The 20,123-nt window shown below is 47.7% G+C and overlaps 11 protein-coding genes across 11 annotated transcripts; 4 read left to right on the forward strand and 7 right to left on the reverse strand.

Annotated features, from left to right (window-relative positions):
• Nucleotides 1-181: 181 nt before the first annotated feature.
• Nucleotides 182-1,006, forward strand: FVEG_16144 (hypothetical protein; the record flags this gene model as incomplete). Its single annotated transcript, XM_018905382.1, has 1 exon — nt 182-1,006. One exon carries the CDS (start codon nt 182-184, stop codon nt 1,004-1,006), a length of 825 nt encoding a protein of 274 aa, XP_018753698.1.
• Nucleotides 1,007-2,115: 1,109 nt separating this feature from the next.
• Nucleotides 2,116-3,527, forward strand: FVEG_07588 (hypothetical protein; the record flags this gene model as incomplete). The annotated part of the gene is made up of 2 exons (XM_018896264.1): nt 2,116-2,337; nt 2,391-3,527. The coding sequence occupies 2 exons, from the start codon at nt 2,116-2,118 to the stop codon at nt 3,525-3,527; spliced, it is 1,359 nt and encodes a 452-aa protein (XP_018753697.1).
• A 684-nt stretch (nt 3,528-4,211) lies between these two features.
• On the reverse strand, nt 4,212-5,613 carry FVEG_07587 (hypothetical protein; the record flags this gene model as incomplete). Its single annotated transcript, XM_018896263.1, has 4 exons — nt 4,212-4,635; nt 4,685-4,908; nt 4,963-5,228; nt 5,286-5,613. 4 exons carry the CDS (start codon nt 5,611-5,613, stop codon nt 4,212-4,214), a joined length of 1,242 nt encoding a protein of 413 aa, XP_018753696.1.
• A 297-nt stretch (nt 5,614-5,910) lies between these two features.
• FVEG_07586 (hypothetical protein) lies at nt 5,911-6,986 on the reverse strand. The gene has a single exon (XM_018896262.1). The coding sequence runs from the start codon at nt 6,904-6,906 to the stop codon at nt 6,034-6,036; it is 873 nt and encodes a 290-aa protein (XP_018753695.1). The 5' UTR covers nt 6,907-6,986; the 3' UTR covers nt 5,911-6,033.
• A 310-nt stretch (nt 6,987-7,296) lies between these two features.
• Nucleotides 7,297-9,100, reverse strand: FVEG_07585 (hypothetical protein; the record flags this gene model as incomplete). The annotated part of the gene is made up of 4 exons (XM_018896261.1): nt 7,297-8,470; nt 8,515-8,677; nt 8,721-8,830; nt 8,876-9,100. The coding sequence occupies 4 exons, from the start codon at nt 9,098-9,100 to the stop codon at nt 7,343-7,345; spliced, it is 1,626 nt and encodes a 541-aa protein (XP_018753694.1). The 3' UTR covers nt 7,297-7,342.
• Nucleotides 9,101-9,302: 202 nt separating this feature from the next.
• On the reverse strand, nt 9,303-10,877 carry FVEG_07584 (hypothetical protein). Its single transcript, XM_018896260.1, has 3 exons — nt 10,796-10,877; nt 10,374-10,752; nt 9,303-10,330 (listed from the first exon to the last, which is right to left on the reverse strand). Exons 2-3 carry the CDS (start codon nt 10,714-10,716, stop codon nt 9,348-9,350), a joined length of 1,326 nt encoding a protein of 441 aa, XP_018753693.1. The 5' UTR covers nt 10,717-10,752; nt 10,796-10,877; the 3' UTR covers nt 9,303-9,347.
• A 389-nt stretch (nt 10,878-11,266) lies between these two features.
• Nucleotides 11,267-12,249, forward strand: FVEG_07583 (hypothetical protein). The gene is made up of 3 exons (XM_018896259.1): nt 11,267-11,309; nt 11,354-11,608; nt 11,653-12,249. The coding sequence occupies exons 1-3, from the start codon at nt 11,277-11,279 to the stop codon at nt 12,118-12,120; spliced, it is 756 nt and encodes a 251-aa protein (XP_018753692.1). The 5' UTR covers nt 11,267-11,276; the 3' UTR covers nt 12,121-12,249.
• Nucleotides 12,250-12,549: 300 nt separating this feature from the next.
• Nucleotides 12,550-13,794, forward strand: FVEG_07582 (hypothetical protein). Its single transcript, XM_018896258.1, has one exon. It carries the CDS (start codon nt 12,559-12,561, stop codon nt 13,687-13,689), a length of 1,131 nt encoding a protein of 376 aa, XP_018753691.1. The 5' UTR covers nt 12,550-12,558; the 3' UTR covers nt 13,690-13,794.
• On the reverse strand, nt 13,789-15,227 carry FVEG_07581 (hypothetical protein; the record flags this gene model as incomplete). Its single annotated transcript, XM_018896257.1, has 2 exons — nt 13,789-15,149; nt 15,206-15,227. The coding sequence occupies 2 exons, from the start codon at nt 15,225-15,227 to the stop codon at nt 13,789-13,791; spliced, it is 1,383 nt and encodes a 460-aa protein (XP_018753690.1).
• A 1,097-nt stretch (nt 15,228-16,324) lies between these two features.
• Nucleotides 16,325-18,048, reverse strand: FVEG_07580 (hypothetical protein; the record flags this gene model as incomplete). The annotated part of the gene is made up of 3 exons (XM_018896256.1): nt 16,325-16,789; nt 16,833-17,867; nt 17,914-18,048. 3 exons carry the CDS (start codon nt 18,046-18,048, stop codon nt 16,325-16,327), a joined length of 1,635 nt encoding a protein of 544 aa, XP_018753689.1.
• A 421-nt stretch (nt 18,049-18,469) lies between these two features.
• On the reverse strand, nt 18,470-19,727 carry FVEG_07579 (hypothetical protein; the record flags this gene model as incomplete). The annotated part of the gene is made up of 2 exons (XM_018896255.1): nt 18,470-18,914; nt 18,961-19,727. The coding sequence occupies 2 exons, from the start codon at nt 19,725-19,727 to the stop codon at nt 18,470-18,472; spliced, it is 1,212 nt and encodes a 403-aa protein (XP_018753688.1).
• Nucleotides 19,728-20,123: the final 396 nt, after the last annotated feature.

The following is a 20,123-nucleotide window of genomic DNA, read 5'->3' on the forward strand; positions in this document are numbered from 1 at the left end:
TGAGATACTGTGTAATCGAATTTCATGGCCCTGGTTATCTAGTCTCCAAAGTAATCACCATTCATTCATCCATTTTACTCAGTCTCTCTTTAATTTCAGTCTCTCGGTTATAGTTTTTGGATTCATCACAATCACGATTCTCAATCCTTTCAGTTCGATCTATACTTTACTACCAGTCACCATGAGACTTTCATTTGGAACAATCCTTCTTTTCTTCGTTGTCAATTGCTTGGCGGGCGGTATTCGTGGCGCTTACGAGCGCATGTACATCTGGTACGCATATCAGGCCAACATTGACCTTCTCGAGAACGGCCTCCAGGGCAAAGACAAACTCAGCCTCGACAGCCTTGATATCTGCAAGGGCCAAACTGGAAGTGGGCGCCACGGTACGATGACGTTCAAAGAGTTCATCGGTTTCACCAACAGAGACGCCAAAGGCAGGACTCCTCCGCTCGCGAGATGGAGAGACCTGCCTGACAACAACCCACCTTACTACGATAGGACTGCTCAGGCCCTATTAGACAAAAGAGCAACCGCTATGTGGTTCAAAACCGAAGACATTGTCGAGCACGCCACAAGCTACACTAAGCTTCTCCCCGAGGTCGGTGGTGTCGTTTACGGGCTTAGTAACTCCCTTCCTGGCGACAATAGCAACATCCGTAAAGCCCTGGTATGCATTGGTCAGGTCGAGAAGACCCGCCAGGTCGACTATGATCGCTATCGTATCCCAGCAATGAAAGCCAGCCCCGAGTTTAAGGACTACAAGATTGAGCGTTTGCAGCTCGTCTTGGGAACCAAACAGGGAAGCTCAACGGCCGTTCTTGATTTGGATGTCATTGCACAAGACAATAATGTCAAACCTGCCGACTTCAGAAAGAAGGGTCAGAATTGGGAGAACAAAACATTTTTCAAGGATTCGGCCAATGGCACCAAAGCAAGCAATCACTTCAGTGCTCTCAGGAGTGCTAAACAAGCTGTACGCAAAGCTGAGACAGGTAGTTGCTAGAGGACGGATAAGACTGGTCAACTTGGGGAAAATCCAGTGGTCCTATCAGTCTGGCAGAGTAAAGATGTTGAGTGCTGGCTGGGATATTGAAAGATTATGTGGGAGAATAATTATCAGATTCTATCTGTACTTTTTAGGCTTTGTTCCGACTTATCTCTGGTTCTCAATAAGGTGATCCACCTCAATTTCGCGATCAATCCTAATTATCAGAGACATAATGTCTTGAGCATCAACTTGATATGATTCATAAAGTATATTGGCAATACGAAGTAGTGAGTGTGAGTTGAAACCCTATACCCAGTCTAGATCCAAAAATGCTTTATATTGAGTACATATGTGATCATGAAGTGTTAAATCGAGAGCAAGAATGTGCTGTTGACTCACATTGAAAGTTCCCATTCGTCTAGATGGACATGACTCAACGAAATTGCCTCAGATGCATTGTTTCCTAATCTGGGTGACATCAACGGCATGGAAATCAATTGCATTGGGAGCGCCGGAGCCCAAACGACTCGGCTGCTTGAAGACATTAGAAACCTTGTTCTCCATCAGCCGATATCAAGCTTACTTGATTAGGCTATTGTTGGTTGTGTCACTCGCTCGGGCTAATGAACAGCACTGCAGGGGCCTTTTGTTCCTGGTCGTCTTCTTGGCTCCACAGGAAAGCGGATAGCAGGACTAAGAATATTCAAGTTCCAACAGCATGTGGCCATAGAGACAGGATAACCTCGAGACATTGAGCCCAATAACGATGTTGTTGTATCACACTGTCGGTTCAAAGGCCCTCGGCAGTAGTTGACAGCTGAGTTGAAGCCGTTGGTTGAGCCGTTTTCCCTTCGTAGGTGGGGTAACACTCAAAGTATTGGCTCAACTCTCGGCGCATTATCCATATGGCCATGCCGAGTAGTGAAAAATTCTGTCATCGCGGTGGAACATCTAACATTGGTATTTCCATTTTCTTGGTGTTGTAAAATCGAGATAGTATGTGACATGTGTAAGACAGGGAAGAGCTAGTTGACGACTCGTCTGTGGGCTATAAGTCCACCCCTTTTCCTCCTTTATCGGCATAAATCCATCTATTGGCACATCAAATCTCATACTTGATTAACATGATCCTCCTTACTGCCAGCCTCGCTCTCCTTGGAAGTTGCCATATAGCCTTTGGGGCTGCTGTGAGCGAACCCCTCAATCGACGAGGTTGGGATCCTGCCAACCCTCATGACGACAAAACTTCAAAGTCATGTAGTTGGTGGCTTGACTATGACGATGAAGTCTCTTGTGATTCCATCCTGGAAGATTATCACATCACTTCTGACGACCTTCAACGGTGGGTAAGTAAGACTGCACCAAACCAGGCTCACAGCTGACACAACTCGAATGTCAGAATCCTTCGATCAAAGATGACTGTAAAGGCATGACTGTCGGGAGGTCGTACTGCGTCGAGGCCACAAGTGCCGTTGAGCCCGAGCCAAAGCCTGAATCAAAGCCATCAACAGCGAAGCCCAGCTCGAAGCCTTCACCCACTCAACCTTCCAATGGTGAGCCTCTTGAGAAACCCTTTTTGGCTACTATCTGGCTAATGAGAATGCATACAGGTATCAAAACTCCCGATGCCCTCCAACTCGGTATTGTCAGCAACTGCGAAAAGTTCTACATGGTCAAATCAGGTGAAGGGTGTGCTACCGTTGCTTCCAAGAACGGCATCATTCTGGCCGAGTTCTACAAGTGGAATACAAAGGTTGGCTCTGCATGTACTGCCTTATATGCAGATGCCTATGCCTGTGTATCTGTCATTGGACATAATGCCGCTACACCCGTGCAAACCAGCAAGCCGTCTAACGTCATCAAGACTCCATCGCCCATCCAGGACGGTACCACGAAGGATTGCGAAAAGTTCCACTTTGTGAAGTCAACAACGACATGTGCGTCCATTGAGGAGTACTACAATTTGCCCTTTACAACGTTCAAGTCGTGGAACCCGGCTGTCGGGAACAAATGTCAATCCTTACTAGCCAACTACTGGGTCTGCGTCAAGGCCAAAGGCTGGAAGCCAAGTACCCCCACGAAGCCAAGCAAGCCGGCCAACGGCATCGAGACACCTGCAATGATTCAACCCGGCATGACAACCTCTTGCAACAAGTTCCACGAGGTAAAGAAGACTACAACTTGTGCATCAATCCAGGAATACTATAAAATTACAATGGAACAGATTTCCAAGTGGAACCCCGCTGTTGGATCCAAGTGTACAGCGCTCTGGGCTGGTTATAGCGTCTGCGTTGAAGTTATAGGTCAGAAGCCATCTCCGACCAAGCCTAGCAACGGGATCAAAACGCCATCTCCAGTTCAGGACGGAGTCACCAAGTCTTGTAAGAAGTTTCACATGGTGCAGAAGACTACGACCTGTGCTTCGATACAGAACTATTACAAGATTACAATGGCACAGCTTTATAAGTGGAATCCTGCTATCGGTGCCAAGTGCACCAATTTGTGGGCTAACTACAACGTTTGCGTCGCCGCATAGGGTGGTTATAAAGGGGTTAAATTGGACTGGTTGGGTTTGCAGCATTGACTTGTCGCTTTATGTTTAACTATTTGATACAGCCATTGCCCTTATTAAGATTCTCTTATCAAATCGAATATCGAGGTGATGATAATGGTGTAGAAGTGCACCTAATTGGTAGTCATCACTTTGATGATTAGGCATTAGATTTGGTAGAATATCACAGCGCGCCCTGACGTTAAAAGTAGGCCGAGTGATACGACAGACACCTGTTGGTATGTCTCGTCACTGCAAACTTGGCCATACTCACTCTACAAAGTACCTAACGTAGGATAGTTCGACATAATAAACGCATCTTATTTATCGCCTGATTCAAATTGCCGAGTCGTTAAGAATGGTCTCATAGTCCTTCTCATGCTAGTCAATAATGTGCAATCGTATACTTTCAAGTGAGGACACTGCTTGGTATTGTCATAACGCTGGACGCTGATCGTATGTTAATAAACCACTGAGGTCTAGCTTTATTCCACTCGTTCCCTTTCAGCCTCGAGTAGGCTAATCCGTCAGACCAATACCGTTTCTTTCTCGTCATCAAGATACCTCACATCAATACCATTGAAGAGACCTTCTCGGTCAACCATATCAAGGGGATGGATCTCTTATGTTCCTAGCAAGAGACCCTGAATTGTAGGCTAGATAGTGGTTTTAAGGGGGGATAAACTGTGAGACGTCCACAAAATCGTTCAGCCAATCTTCGTAATCCATAGACAGTGAGTGTATCAGCGCTTCGTCCGAAATACCGATGTTCTGTGGTGCCATAGATCCTGTCACTTCGCTTGGATTTTCCGCTGGTATTGTATTGGACTGAGGGGAATTGGAGGAGATGTCGAATCCATTACCTGTCGAATATCCTTGAGATTGAGGATCCGGAGTATCGAGACTATGTTGGTTTATCGAGCTTCCCTGCATGCTAGAAATGTCCCCAGGCGTTATGCTAGGTCCAGACGAGCCGTAGAACGGTTGATGACTAGAAACGAATGGTGGCTGCTCAAAAGATAAACCTTGGGTCCAATAATTAGAGACTGGCTCGGCGCGAGATTGTTGCGGTTGTTCCAGATTTTGGCTTTGACTATGCAGGTGAGTGATGTGAAAATAACTTTGCTGGTGGGACTACTTACTGACTCGTCTGTGCAAGCTGCAGATGGGAGGCCTGTGGTTGTGGTGCATACTGATTCACTTGTTCCTGATGAGTAAGAGTTCCATTCCCATTTAGTTGCGAATGAGTAGCCTGTGGTGAAGCCTGCTGAGATTTCTTGCGCTTCTTTCCAGATTGAGCTTCATTTTGAGTGGCCTGTAGGTTGGAGTCCTGTCGTGGTAGTTGCTGGGACTTCGCGTTTCGTACCTAAGGTAGTTTAGCAATATATTTGCTGTCAAAGAACTGTTGATGGGGAAATACTCTTGGCACTGGCTGGTACTTTGCAACTTGTACTCCATCTTGATACAAGTTAGAGACGAACTGTGTACCGCAAGGTACTGTTGGTGCGAGCCTTGCTGCGTCCATTTGCCAGGTTGGAGGTCTGTCGTCATCATTCCTAAAGACGTAGCGAGTCATGTATATGCTGTCAAGTACAAGATCCAGAGAGCCAGTATTCAGTGGTGCGATTCGAGCCTTTGCTGTAAGGTAAGGAACCGCGATCTCCACAAAGCGTGTCCTTGGCCTTTCTGTGCGCGGGTATAAGAAGTCCTAGAGGTTATCCCATGCTTTCTAGGCTGGTTCACCGTTATTTGTCTCCCGGCATCGTGTCAGCTCTGACCCGAGCATAATGCCTGATTCTCCCGCGGTAGTACGGACGCATTGCGACTGATCATGCTGGGCTTCATTCTTGTCTTCCGAGATGTCCTCGCGGCAATTCTGGCAAACGAAAGGGGAAACGTGGATGTTGGCTCGGTGGCAAGATTGGAGATGAGTATACAAAGCCACCATTGTTTTCAAAGGCAGGTTGGCACATGCGTAAAAGCGAATGCTATCGTATTTGTGAAACGGGCATTCTATGAATTTCGGGGGTTTCTCAGCATGAGGATATCGGGGTTGGCTCGAAGACTCCATGGGGGCGTCAAGAAGATGTAATAATTGTGTGGTGTGTATTCTGAAGCAATGATGAAGAAGAAGAAGAGTCAAAGGAGATCGCTGGCAAGGGAAGGGTTTGGTATGGTAACACCTGCCAGGGTAATTCCTTCCCGAACGTGGATGAACAGAGAAAAGGATGAGGAAAGAGAAAGCTTGAGGGTGTTAGCTCACGCCGAAGGAAGGAACTCTACGGCGATAAGCGATAAACCTTCGTCCACATATCGAGACGAACTGCCTTACCTTGCTTTACTTTATAGAGTGGCTGGGCAATTTAAATCGGGCGTCGAACAAGATGCGTTTATTATAAACTAAAATTTCCAGCAACAGGACATAACGTGCTTTTAGCTGACCGTTCCTTATGCAACAATACCAATCAATAGCCCCGGCCCCATGAAGTCATCACTTTGTAGACACAGTGTTGAGCTCGTTGAAAGAAAGCTCAGGCTGCTTATCATGATCGAGCAGCACAGCTGGATCAAAGATACAAAAGATCAGGATCGCAATTGCGATACAAACACCATCAAGACCAATAAAGTATCCCTCAGTCTTCATCAACTTTCCATCCCAACCTTCAAGAAGTTCGACCGTTCGGTAGATGCATCGGATGTATACAAACACGACAGATATGATGGTGGCGTAGATGACGAAGCGTTGGCCCTTGGCGAGTTCAAGACCTCGTGTTCTCAAGACAAATATTGCAAAGAGAATGCAAAAGCCCGTCATGCTGACGAGTTGGAAGATGATACCAGATACCATCAGGTTGGCACCTGGCTTGGTGTCTTTGCCCTTGTTCGCTGCTCCCGACGCAAGACCGCCCCCGCCAGCCTGGATCAGAAGAGCCAGGACATCAACGACGAGGAAGATCCAAAGGTAAAGCTTAGGCCTGATGACAGAGTATTGAGGTCCGACCGCCTTGATGAGATATCCCAGCGTGACGTAGATGGCAGCAGCGACAAAGATGGGAGCGACGACGAGGGTAGTGATCTGAAGAAGGAAAGCAATCTTGTTGTAAGCACATTTCGATGACCACGTTCGACCGATCCAGCCGATGAGCTCGATGTACGAGGAAATGGCTAGGAGGTACGAAGTGGCTTTTCGCTTCTGGAACGATCGAACGATGTGATAAATCCCCGTAGCGGCGAAAATTAGACAAAAGACGATTCCAGCTGCTAGGCTGGGGACATAGCCGTAGGCATTCTGAAGGCCTGAGATAAGGTCTTTACAACCGTTTAGAAGATCGCCTCGGGCGTAGGAACCATCTGCTATCGACATGATGGCTTTGAATGAAGAGTGAAGAATACGAGAAAGCTGACGCTCGAAGAAGAGCGAAAACCTCGAACCCCAGAACGAAGGGCGCCGGGTCTGCAACACTCCTCAGGACCAACAAGTCCCTCAGAGTTTCTTCTCTTTCCGACTCATTCGCTGACCCAACACCGAGTCGTGTTTTACCCGCTTAGATTACAAGCATGCAGCTTGTTATCAGAGCTGACAGGGATAGGGTGCGACGCTAGATCTTACGGTGTGGGAATAAGTATGGGGACGACATCCTTGCTATGACCACGTAAAAATTGGCCCAGATTAATTTTGTGACACGTCGCGGACCCCTTTGTTGGTTGTAGCTGGACATCGAAAAGTGCCGGCTGATGAGACATGTCTTGTCATGCATGAGGGTGCATACTACAATTGTACTTTGCTACACGATCTATGCTCACCAACCCTGAACCTCCTCCACAAAGACTTTCAACCCCTTACTTGGCTTCGCCACAATTCCATCGGCGATATCCCGTACCTCGTAGTCCTTGTCAATGTCAAACCTGTATCTCCCTACCAACGCGCATGTAAGAGCCATAAGCTCAGCTAGTGAGAACTTTTGACCAATGCAGCCTCGAGGGCCGTGCAGAAACGTCAGGAATGCGTAGTTGCTCTTTGAACCGCCTGAGTTGGCTTGGCCAGGCGCCATCCACCGCTCAGGGTTGAACTCATCTGCATCCGGACCCCAAAGTTCGTGGGCTCTGTTGATGGCCCATGGACAGAGGATGACCATTGTTCCCTTGGGAATGAATGTGCCGAGGATTCGAGTGTCTTTGAGGGCATCGCGGACGGTGAAGGGGATTGGTGCGTAGAGTCTTAGTGATTCCTGGCAGACTGCATGGAGATAAGAGAGGCTATCGAGCTTTTTGGCATCAACGTCGTCTGTGAGACCATCAACATTCTGTCGAATCTCCTCTTGAAGGCGGTCTTGGATATCATGGTTCTTTGCCAGAAGAAACATTGTCCAGGTTAGCGCTGCAGCACTGGTCTCGTGTCCAGCAGCCAGAAAGGTCATCATCGTATCAACGAGTCCTTCATCGGTGAAATGGCCAGACTCCAGTGCTGTAGATATGATATCAGGCGACAGCTTCTCCTTAGCTGCCATTTGAACTTTCTTCGCGTTGATGAGTCTCTGAGACGTTTCCCTTGCTGCTTTTGAGGCAGCCAAAACGCCCATGTTTCTTTGAAATGGCAAGTAATCCGTAATTATGGATGGAAGAACAAGCTGAAGAACAGTCAAGAGCTTAGCACCACGGCTCTGCTTCACCATCGATCCATACATTTTCATAGTATCTTCGATGCTGGGATCTGCAAGAGACTTGAACTCGTGGCCCATACCTGCAGAACCAATGATGTCCATAGAGGCTCGACTCGCCCAGTCGACAATATCAATCTCTGAAGTTGACTCCTCTTTGAGTTCCTTTCCGATCCCGTGGACCAGCTCTTGTGCTTTGCTCCAGAAGACGGGGTATAGCTCTTTGATGTGACGGAAGCTGAATGCCGGCATCAAGTTCTTCCTTTGCAACTGAGAGTGTCAGCTTTATTCTCATACTGGGTGGATGAACACACCTTGTGAACATCTCCTTCTGACAGGAGTAGTCCATAACCCAAGATCTTGCCGACCATTGCGCGGAGGAGATGAGGCTTGACGTAGTCATAGCTGTTTTGACCAAGCACCTCTTTTAGTCCCTCAGGGCTTGTGACGACGAGCCTTTCTTGGTTGAATAGATGCCTTCCTGGTCAGCATAACTATTGTACAGGCGAAGATTACTCACTTGTATCTGATCAACCCATTGTTTTCAATTGTCCTTGACCAATGTCTGAACGGCAATCCAGCGGGCTGACTGACAGACTCTGCCCAGTGCCCATTGAGAAAGCTCGCGCCCTGCTACTGTCAGCCACATTCTCAGTTCTATCTTTCGATACATACCTTTGGTTGCGGGAGGTGTCTCAAAGGACTAAAGAACCAATGATACAAAAACACCAAGTAGAATGCCCAAACGCTCAAGAACGCCAGTAAATACTTCCCCATGTAAAACGGGGCATGACGAATAGAATAATCCTTATCGTGAAGTATTTGGGTGTAGATTGCAAAAGCGAGAGCACAAACGGCCCAGGGTCGGTAATAAGAGAGAAAAACAGCAATTCGTGGCATGGTGAGGATGGTGTGGATGAGGAGGAAATCTCCCGGAGTTGGGTATTTTATGTGCAGACTTACCCACTCGAGCTTTGTGCAGGGGTAGGCAGGGCCTTGTTACGTGCACTGCCACTACGTGATTGACTTACAGGCGCCTTATAGCGTATCTTCAGTGGACGCTGCACTAAATTAGGCGGCATAAGATTCACGCGATTGTTGAGGTCCAATTGGCATCTTAATATTCTAAACCACGTTCTATAGTTCATCATGCGAATTCTCTCTTCTTAAATCGCAGCTTAACGCCAACAGGCGGCATAACAGCCTCTGTAACCCACTGACTCTCCGGCCGAACTCCATTATGCTCAGGAAGCAGCTCAATATCAAAACGGCTCAAAACATGATACAAAATCATCTTCATCTCGAAATCGACAAGAAATCGGCCCGGACAAGCATGTTTTCCATGTCCAAAAGGAAGATAGGTCGAGGAAGTCGATACAAACGACAGAGTTGGGTTAGCGTCTTTGCCATCAGGATCAGTCCTCATATCGGAGAATCTAAAAGGATAGAACTTCTCCGGGTTCTCGTAGATATCAGGGTCTTGATGAACAGGATACGAGAGGATTGACATGGTTGAGCCATTGGGCAGAGTATGGCCGTCTGGAGTCTTGAGACCCCCTGGCGCAACAACCTTTCGGATCATAGCTCTGTTTCCAAATCCATGTGTTCGCATCGATTCTCTGAGAATGCTGTCTGTTCGAATCATCTTGGAGACCGATGCTTTGTCAAAGACACCGCCACTCTCTGCTAGTACATCAGCCATCTCTTTTCGGATGATTGTAGTCGTGTTGAACTCGGCATCAGAAGCTGAGATGTTGATCAAAACATTGCTGATAGCAACAGCAGTCTGATGGAATGAGGCGAGGTTTGCAAGACAAAGCCGATCGGAAATCTGAGAGGGCGATACTTGGCTACCATGCTTGTCGATGGCATAACGCATCATCATCTGCAGATTATCTGTTGGTTCATCACCTTTCTCATAGAGCCCAGGATTCAATAGTTTCTTGGTCCTCTCCTCGTAAAGAGGCTGAATATGCTTTTGAATCTTCCATCGTCTGTACCGTGTTGGCAATGTGACGAGGAAGCCAATCAACGGCTTGAGAAGCGATGGAGTGTAGATCAACAGTCCAGAATTCAAAATGAATAGGTCTGCAAACGCCAGCGAATCTTTCAGATATGCCTTATTGCGGCCTTGAAAATTAGCTTACATCGAACAAAAGGAACTAAGACTCACAAAGAGGCAGGCCAACAGTGAATCGACTCGAGACTTGAGCTACAATCCACTTCATAGCCTCATAAACATCAACCTCATCACCATCCCCAGGCTTGATGTACTCCGGAATAGCATACTGAAGCTCATCATCAACTGCAGCAGCTAATATCTCAAGAAAACGGCCCATCTCCTTCTTGATGATGATACTCTGCCATGGATCTTGGATATAGCTTGCATGTCCAGAGTTCCAATCTCCTTTGTCGATCTCTCTGAATCCTTCGATTGGGCTGAGCACAGCGTCTGGTTGTGAAGCGGCCCATTGTGTATGGTGGTGTGCTAGATGGATTTCATCTTTGAAGCCCATGCTGGGCAATACGCAGGTCTTGCCATGTTTGGTGAACTGATTTATTAGTTTCGCCCACTCATTTCTGGAGGAGACATACTGTTTGATATGCTTCGAGAAAAAGCTGCCGACAGTCCGTGAGATACGCCCACTGTAATTTGAAAGGCAGATATGAATGACGCTCAAGCCTTGGAAGACTCGAGGGTAACTTTTGGAAACTTTTGTGTTGAACCAGATAAACAGCCGCCAAAAAGACGGCCACAAACAGGTAAACCGCCATCACGATCGATGCTGAGAATGCCTTCACAATAATGTCAAAGCCAGAAAGAAAGCTCGCTACCCTAACGAGTACGTACCTCACCATCAGCCCTAGCCGAAACATCGCTAGTTTAGTTCAAATTTAGCCACCGTTAGCTTCACCCTGAAAACAAACAGTCACGCCACAACCGCATCCCCTGCTCCACCAAGCTCCATAGTAAGCTTCCCTCAGACTCAGACTATGACATTCACGGCCCGGAAAACATCTATAGATACTTCTTCCAATCTCATGCTCTGCAAGGAACATTCGCCCCACCATCACAATGTCAGCATCCTCAGGCGTAAAAATCATAGTCGTACGTTTTTCCTCACCAAGTTCGTCAAATCACTAACGTCTCAGGCCGGTCTTCCGCGCACTTCTACGACAAGTCTCAAGAAAGGTCTTGAGATTCTAGGCGTAACGCCTTGTTTTCACCTTGGAGATCCTCCAGCGCCAATCTCCCGCGTCAAAGAAAGTGCAAGAGTACTCGCTATCCAAGACCGCAATGAGAGGCTCAAAGCGCTGAAGAAGTTGTATGATGGCTTTGAAGCTGTCTTTGAACCACCTGCTAGCGCTCTGGTCGATGACATGCTGACAATCTACCCCAACGCAAAGGTACGAATCATCCACTCTCCATTGCAGCTTCCTCACATCTCTAGGTCATCCTCTCCGTCCGCAAAAACCCGCAGGTCTGGCTCGCGTCCTACTACGGCCTAGGCATTGATCTCCGCTCAAAGTGGTACCGCGTCCTAGGGTACTGGATCCCTGGCGTGATTCACTCCAGCGACCTTATCGTAGCCTGGTCGAAATACTACTCCGACAAATTCAACCTTGAGCAAGTCCCCTCGGAGGACCTGTACCATAAGCACAACCAGTGGGTTCATGATATCGTGCCTGCGGGTCAATTGCTCGAGTACCAGCCGAGTATGGGATGGGAACCCCTGGCGCGATTTCTAAAGAAGCCTGTTCCGCAGGACGAGCCGTTTCCACGTGTCAACGAAGCTGCTTTTCTTAGAAACGTGAAGCGAGTTGCTATGGGTCTTGGATCGTTGGCTTGGCTGTGTTTGTTTGTTGGTCTGTATTACGCTGGATCCATGGCGTGGTCAATGTTTGCGTCTGAAACTTGAGTCGAGTTGGTTGAATAGCAAAAAAAAAGAAACTGCGCCACGTACATGCTTCTCATTGCTGGTCGTCGTCTGAGTGAAAATTCTATTGGTCGCTTACACGTACCCCTTGCTGGATACTCTCACATCAGCCGCTAATAGCGATTTGCAGGGATTGTACACGGCATGTGGGCGATCCCTCGGATACTGAAGCCCTTTGTAAGTGAGTGTGAGATTTAAGTAAAACTCCATTTAAAATGAAACCGTATTTTGCAATACGGGATTCCGTGCGGTGAAGCATTTGTTTTCGGACCATCGCCGACTGAGACTTCACAGGGTTGATTAACTTTTGCACGCGCGGCACGGAAGGGCAGTGTTACTCTACGGCCCGGTTTCGAAGCTTGTAAATATCTCCACGTTGATGAAAATTGATGCTGTAACTTTCTTGCCTCACTCACCAAAATGGCCGCTCTCGCTGCACTCTGCCTTGCATTGGCTTCCCAGGGCCTTACAGCCTGGGCCCTCGGTTTCACTGCCCCCACAAACCTTGCCCGACCTGCTATTGCAGCGGTTGTTGCTCTGCTTACCTGGTTCTTCAATCAGGCCATTTTCGACGCATTGCCCAGTCGTTTACAGGTGGCGTTGCTATCTACAGGAATGTGGATCCAATGCTTGAAGACGTTTGACGATCTCTGCCTGAGCAGATTGTCTTTCGAGGGTATATCGCCATCTTTTACGAAGCGTGCGTCCTTTGGGGTCAGCAATCTTTGGAACATGCGTGGTGTTGGTACGAGGAAGCAGATATCCCAAATCCCTCCCTGGTCTAGCCAGACACACTCTCTCGTACCGTCTCGCAGCCATGAACTTAGACGACATGCGAGGAATGCTATCATTAGCTTCCTCATCCTCGATGTCTTTGCCGCCCAACCACCTCCAGATCCCAACATGATATCTCCCCAGAAGGAACACTTGCTGACACGCATCGGCCAAATCACTCCCGAAGAGGCAATGTTTCGCTTCTTTGCCACCTTTGGTTTCTGGCTCAACACCTTTTGCGTCATCCATCTTATCAACAGTGCTTTTTCGCTTCTATACCTCAGCCTAAACCTGTACCCCGTCGAAATGCTACCCCCGATCTGGGGTAGTCTCTCCGAGGCTTACAGCGTTAGGCGTTTCTGGGGTAATTTCTGGCATCAGACGCTACGACGTCACCTCACCTCCCTTTCAGACTTCCTTGTCCATGGGATTCTTCACATGCCAAAGGGTCTTGTTACTCGTTACTGCAAGCTTATCGTGTGCTTCTTTATTTCTGGGGCTTTGCATTTCCCCGCTGATAGGGCGCTTGGGATATCGGCGAAGGAGACCAACGTTATCAACTATTTCGTTAAAACTGCACTGGTGATTATTTGTGAGGATGGAGTTCAGCATGCTTTTCGTGGTATGCAGGGAAGCTGGCCAAGACGGTTTGGGTACTTTTGGGTTATGCTTTACATGTACGTGATGACTACATCATGGGCATATCCCGCTGCAAGGGTCGTAAAGCCTGGAGACCAATTGGTCTCCTTCTCTGTCATCAAGCAGTTCATACAATAGATCAGACATCAAACTCATGTCGCGAGTGATTTAACTTGGCAAATGGGAATTGAGCGATTTCATCATCGAAAACGATTCTAGCAATTGACTCATGGTATCCTAAACACGCCGTAATCTCACAAGTAAATCTCTATCAACCCTTGCAACCCCCCTCGCTTCGTTCCCAACTTCAGGCCCTCTTTCCGACGTCTTCCCATCACGATCCACAAACCTTAACGGCTCCATCTCAAAGTGTGCAAAGAACAAAACAACCGCTGACAGAATCTCCTGCTTAGCGTAATTCCGCCCCGGACACATTGCTGCGCCACCTCCATAGGGGAAATAATTGCCTGCTGAGATCCCAGAGTTGCCTTTCTTGATGAAGCGCTCTGGCCAGAATTCTTCTGGGGGATGTGTTGTTGATGACCATACTTCTGGGGCGTTGTGGGCTAGGTATGATGGTGCAAGGACGAGATTGCCTTCTTTGAGTGTGTAGCCGTCTAGTTCGATCGAGTTTCGTAGTTTGCGGACTACAAACACGGACGATCTTAGACGAAGACACTCAAAGTATACTGAGTTGAGTAATGGCAGCTTCTTGAGTGCCACAATGTCAACCTGCTTGGTGTCCTTATCGAAGACTGTAGCAACTTCTTCTTGTATGCTTTTGAAAATCTCTGGCCGACGAAGAATCTCAATGATGATCCAAGACGTCATTGGAATAGCGTTTGAGTTGATACTCCAAATGAGACCCATCTGAAAAGAAGCTCTACCATCAAGGCCAATGCCATATTTCTCCATGGCAACTTCTCTCTCCCGAACAAGCTTAGAACCAAAGTTTGGTTCCCAGTAAGGGTTTTGTTGGTGACAAGCTCTCCAATCAAGGTTTTTCCAACCTTGATCGAGATAGCCTTTTACGGTCTCCAAACACTTATCTCTGGCGTTGGACCCTTTTCGACAGAGAAATTTGGGAATGCCGTAGAGTAAAGACATGAAATCTTCATCGTAATCCCAAAACACATCTGCGAAATTGGGATCAATGTCAAAGACCTTTCGACCAGCGAGAGCAATGGTAGAAGCTCGAAACATATGATGCTTCATAAACTCATCAATACCAATCTCAATAGGTCCCTGAGTACCAACAGTACTGAGCTCATCGATCATGGTATTAATGAAAAGCTCTGTAAGGGCAGATACCGCATTGGTGCCAATGAGGTGGGCCTCGTAGATCTCATGAAACTTTCTCCATATGCGATCTTCCTCACGAGTCTCGGTTAACGGTAATCGCGACGATCCTGATATATCCTTTGCTACTAATGCAGCATCTTTTGCAGGGAGACGTTTGACTTTATGAGCTACTCTGAGTGCAAACTCTTCGAATGTGAGTTCTTTCGAACATCGAAAGACTTGTTGGACGTTTCTTGTGCCGTGGATGAGATAGGCGTGGACGTTGCCTAGACGCATGCGAATGGGTTCACCATTGTCTACTTTTTGTCTAGTAGATGTTAGTTGGGAAGGACAACAAGAACAAATGACCTACACAATGGAATTGAAGAATCCATGGGGATTTCTGATCAAACTCAATGCCGAACCAACCCCTGGTAACACATATGGAAGTGTCGATGGTTCTTTTCCCTTATACCGTCGATCACAAAATCTCTGTACCGAATACCGAATCGTAGTAATAGAGTGCGTCGAGAGAAATAACAGCACCGCCACCAGGGCAATACTACTCGCTGAAGTGTTTAAGAAAGGGGCGTTCATCATATCAAAATCGAACATGTCCTTCAAAACTCTTGATGGCACTCTCAGAGAAGGCATTCTCGCAACGTGATAAAAGAAATTGTCATCCGCTGCCAAACACCGGCCCGGATATTGTCATGCAAGGAATTCTCCTGGACTCCATAAATAGAGCTACTGTCTAGGCTACCGACCAACAGGCTCGTAATTACTGGGATATGGGATTCATGACTGTCAGCTTGTTGGACGTTATCCACACGCCGACCATTACCTGAGGCAGGGTATCATCGTTGAAACGACTAGTGAGCCTTTCTGAGGACCTTTTTGCTTTGGTCAGTCTTTGGGATGCCTGTGATAGTGGTCTACGTTCTGAATGGACGGGCTATGTGGATGCAGGGAAGCAAGTCGGTTAGATAGAGATCTACGCGATCTTTGTTTATCTCATGCCCCACCATGTCTTCACTGATACTCATCTACAGGGCGTGTAGTTTTATGATTACCTAAAGACTCTCAAGTCACGTTGATAGAAACGGATGCGGCGGCATTTTGGCCGCAGAAATGCTGACAGCAGACTTCCTACAAGGGATGAAAGCGGTTTAGAATCTCACCTAATTCCTCCGGGCTATGCTACAAACGTAGAATCCATAGACGAGTTCCTGACGTAGTGGGTCAATTTACTAACATTCTGAATCTGTTTATGATAAAATCATGCTTTGCCTGACACGTAGCAGTCAGATAGCGGGCCAAACACCAAGGATAATCGTGGCTTGCGGATCCCGTGCTAGACCCGGGACGTTGCGGAGCCAAAAAGCCAGTGCACTCTGCCTAAATGAAGGGATTCATTCTGGAACGCGTAGCATTGATGTAACCTCCACCAGCCCTACATACGACCCAACAACAACCATCCATCTACGCTAAACTAGACTCTGCGCACACACCGCAGCCTGATCTTCTCAGGGTGCTTCACCTTGAGCAGGAAATTGAAACTAGACTGCTTCGCCTCCTCCATCAGGGCCCTTGCCGCCGCCTGGTCACCTTCTCCAGGCTCCACGGTGTAGTCCTTGAGGAGACACGCCATGACGGCTACGAACTCTACCTGTGAGAATTTCTTGCCGGGGCATACTCGCGGGCCTGCTGCCCAGGGGAGGAAAGAGCCTGCTGGCATGGTGGCAAGCTTTTCGTCGGCGGTGATCCAACGGCTGGGGAGCCATTGGAGCGCGTTGTTGCCCCATGACGCGGTGGATGTGTGTAGGCCTGCTAGGTTGACGCCAACAAAGGTGTTTTTGGGGATTGTGTATGATGTGCCGTTGACTTTGAGGGTTTGGTCTACGAGTGTTGTTTTGGGGACTGCTCTTGCTGCACCGAATAATCGTAGTGTTTCGTGCTGGCGATATTAGTGATGATCAATTGGCAGGCGTCTGACGTACCATGATTGCGAGAACACGCTTCAATCGAGGATAATATGTTTCGTAGTCAAGGTCCTTCAAGTCGATTTCAGCCGTCACTTGATCGACCTCTTCCGCTGCCCATTTCTGCCATTCGGGATTCGCTGCAAGGAGAATTGTCGCGTAAGCAAGAGTGTTGGATGTCGTTTCGTGACCAGCGAGGTTGTAACTGAACAAATTGCCATAAATCTCAGAATCTGTCAAATGACGCGTCCCTTTGCCCTCTTTGTTCTGGTTCTCAGATGCTCGTACAAGAATACTCATGAGGTTATCCTGTTCTTCTGCTCCAGTATCCATGGCCTCGCGCTCTTCAGCGACCATCTTAGCCATGTACTGTCGAAAGTTGACGACAGCATCTTGAACTTGTTTGAACTTAGGGGGCAGCATCCATGTAGGAAGGTTGAGTGTCGCTGTAAAGACAGCAGTGAAGAGATTGCCGAGAATAAGACTGAGAGAATCGCGATACGTGAGACTGTGGTTTTCCAATGTACTCTCCAAACCGCTGCCAAACGTGTAGCTTCTGCCGAACCCAGCGGCAGTAAGGACATGGAGAGCGAGAACCATAGTGTCGCTCTGGGGGTTCACGACGCCTTTTGGGTTTGATGCCCACATCTTGAGCATGTCGGTGGCTTGCCTCTTTGACTCATCCCATACAAGCGCGCTGTTCCTCTCATTGAACGGCGGTGTTGTGATCCTTCGATGTCTCACCCAATCGTCACCTTCAGTCGTCACGACATTGCGGCCAAAGATCTCGAGTGGTTTGTAGAGCGCCACAGCTTTTACAAAGTCTCTGCGGCGGCGACAAAGATCATCAGAAGCCTTTGCATTGCCCGTAAACACGCGGATCTGCTTGGGACTGACAATGATGAAGGTGTCGCCAATTCGCTCTTGAAGATCATGGATCTGTTCATAATTCCAGTCTCGACTGTTGTATTCCACAAAGTTACCGAGACCAAAAGGTAAGATCTTTCTTAGAAGAGGCTCCAAGAAGCTGCTGCAAAGCAAATACGGGACATTCTAAAGGCATTAGCTGCAGTGGATTTTTGAAGAAAGCTCAGCTTACGGATGGATCAATTGGCGTGATGAGAACTGGAAGCCCGATAGCTCTAGCTTTCTTGTAGTTGTAGAGTAGCTGCAGTGTACTCAGTCCGACGTATGCCAGCAACAGGCCGCCGAAGGCGTAAACAGGTGATATCATGTTGTCTGAAAAGTCGTGATGATAATTAGATGAGGGTTGGAGTAACGACGAGAATGGAGTGTTAAATAAACCGTTTACAGTCGGCTACCGCTAATTCTAGTGGTAAAAGCCACTGAGAGCACTGATGATCGCTTGTTTCAGCACGAATGCACCTAAAAGTTGCGTTACGAGAAACCCGCGGACCACGGGCGAGCGACTGTGCTAGGCATGTTACAAATAGCTTCGAGGCGTTTTAAGTAGTAATATTTATCTTTGAGGCACTTCCAGATACTTTGCGATTAGCAGTCATGAGCCACTGAAGCGTGTCGCCATGCTGCTGCTTCATCTCAGGGGTGCTGTCCTTGCTATAAGGAAACGCTTTACGATATGGGAAGGGTTTTATGACCTCGTCCCATTTTTGTGAACAGTTTCTACTCCAATACTACCAACAGCTCATAACCTTTGCCATCGGCTTGAAAGCACTGAGCCTGATAAGTTCCGTCTCCGGGCGCTGCTGCAAAATGACAGGAAACCACCGGACCGGTCCAGCCCAAGCAAGAAAAGAAATAACCCAAAAATAACCACCAATTCTCGCCAACAATCTCGGAAACTTGTACTTCCACAGAGGAAGAAACAAGTCACCAAACACATCCTCCAGCATCAGCCCGATCAATTGCGTACTAAAGAATTGAATCGCTCCGCTGTCCCTTGCAGACACCGCGCTGCCCATATCACTTGGAACATGAACCAAGCCAGATAATGCAAAAGCAAGAAGAATTTTCAAATATCGCGATGAAAGCGAATAAGACTTCATGCGAAAGATGTTCTTAACAATCCACGTCGCAGTGCCCCGAAGATTGTTCTGCAGCCCTTGGTGCCAAAACGTGCTGGAAAATTAGCGCTCGACCACTAAAACGCACTGTAAAAACTTACGACCAGAACTGTCGGAGACAGCAAGACTCTGTCAATTCACCGAAAATCGGTCTCCAATCTTTGACGGCTTTCGGATTCATTAACACAGATGCTGCGGAGGCGAGGGAGTAACCGCCTTGGATGAAGCAGAATATTGACACGACTGTTGTGACGGTTGCGATATACCGAACTTGCAGCTCTGCCAGTGATACTTCGCTAACACGGCGAAAGATGGGCACATAGTTTGGAGCCATGTACTGCTGATCGAGACTCAACTGCGTCGTGATGCACAGCTTGTGAACAAAATAACAGAGAAGTACTTTGAGAAGATTGATACACACAAATGGTGTCGCAGCAGGCACGTACGTCGTGTCTCGAGAGTCAAAATGGTGAATATTTCTGATCTCCCAAGGCGTGCCCAATCCTCTCATCGAGGACGCGACTTCTTGCCCAAAGACATATCGCTTGCGAAATTCCGCAATCCTCGATTGAGGTTCTTGGTCTTTCTTCTCGCGATCTTCAACGTACGCAATTTTACGCACAATCATGCGCTCAAAGTACGTCAATGAGATTTGCGGAAATGCAGAGATGATGGCTCTAGAGGCCCATCCTGGCGGTTCGACAAAGTCTTCAAACGTAGCGAGCGCAACGAATGTTGAGATGAGAAAGATCATGAAGCCAATTGGGCGAAGAATAGATGTGCGAGATGTGAAGCCTGCAATGTAAATGAAGAATAATTGCTGTGCTGTCGATATGACCAGCGGGTGAAGGTAGAGTCGACAAGTCATTGTTACCGACAGAACTGAGGTCATACAGAACCTACTGAAAGACTGTCAACTCTGCTGAAGGACTAATTAGACTGCTGAAAGGCTGTTAGTGCTGAGTCTGTTGGCTCTAACGTTAGTATAGCTGATACTCGTACGACAATTGCTCCGCTGTCACTGGCACTGATGAAACACCTCTACAGGCTTCATCGCTGTGAGCCATTTCACAACGCTCAACACCAGATCCCAGCACCAACTAACACTGAACCGGAAACAGTTTCGACAAGACCCGAGTCTATTTTCTGAGATAAGCCGCAAGTGCCAAAGTAACTCACTGGCACATCGGACAATTGCAAAAAGCCACCCGTGAAAATCTCAAACGGCAGAAGCTAGATCCTTTGATGCAACAGTAATCCCGAC

This window comes from Fusarium verticillioides, chromosome 8, assembly GCF_000149555.1.
Source record: "Fusarium verticillioides 7600 chromosome 8, whole genome shotgun sequence".
NCBI lineage: Eukaryota > Fungi > Ascomycota > Sordariomycetes > Hypocreales > Nectriaceae > Fusarium > Fusarium verticillioides.

What these genes read in the sequence shown, in the direction of transcription:
- FVEG_07586 (XM_018896262.1), bottom strand. Translation starts at nt 6,906, where the DNA reads ATGTCGATAGCAGATGGTTCCTACGCCCGAGGCGATCTTCTAAACGGT.
- FVEG_07584 (XM_018896260.1), bottom strand. Translation starts at nt 10,716, where the DNA reads ATGGGCTTCAAAGATGAAATCCATCTAGCACACCACCATACACAATGG. An exon ending in CACTGTTGGCCTGCCTCTTT is followed by an intron (nt 10,331 to 10,373) that starts GTGAGTCTTAGT and finishes CTAATTTTCAAG; the next exon opens with GCCGCAATAAGGCATATCTG.
- FVEG_07583 (XM_018896259.1), top strand. Translation starts at nt 11,277, where the DNA reads ATGTCAGCATCCTCAGGCGTAAAAATCATAGTC. An exon ending in CAGGCGTAAAAATCATAGTC is followed by an intron (nt 11,310 to 11,353) that starts GTACGTTTTTCC and finishes CTAACGTCTCAG; the next exon opens with GCCGGTCTTCCGCGCACTTC. An exon ending in CAATCTACCCCAACGCAAAG is followed by an intron (nt 11,609 to 11,652) that starts GTACGAATCATC and finishes TCACATCTCTAG; the next exon opens with GTCATCCTCTCCGTCCGCAA.
- FVEG_07582 (XM_018896258.1), top strand. Translation starts at nt 12,559, where the DNA reads ATGGCCGCTCTCGCTGCACTCTGCCTTGCATTGGCTTCCCAGGGCCTT.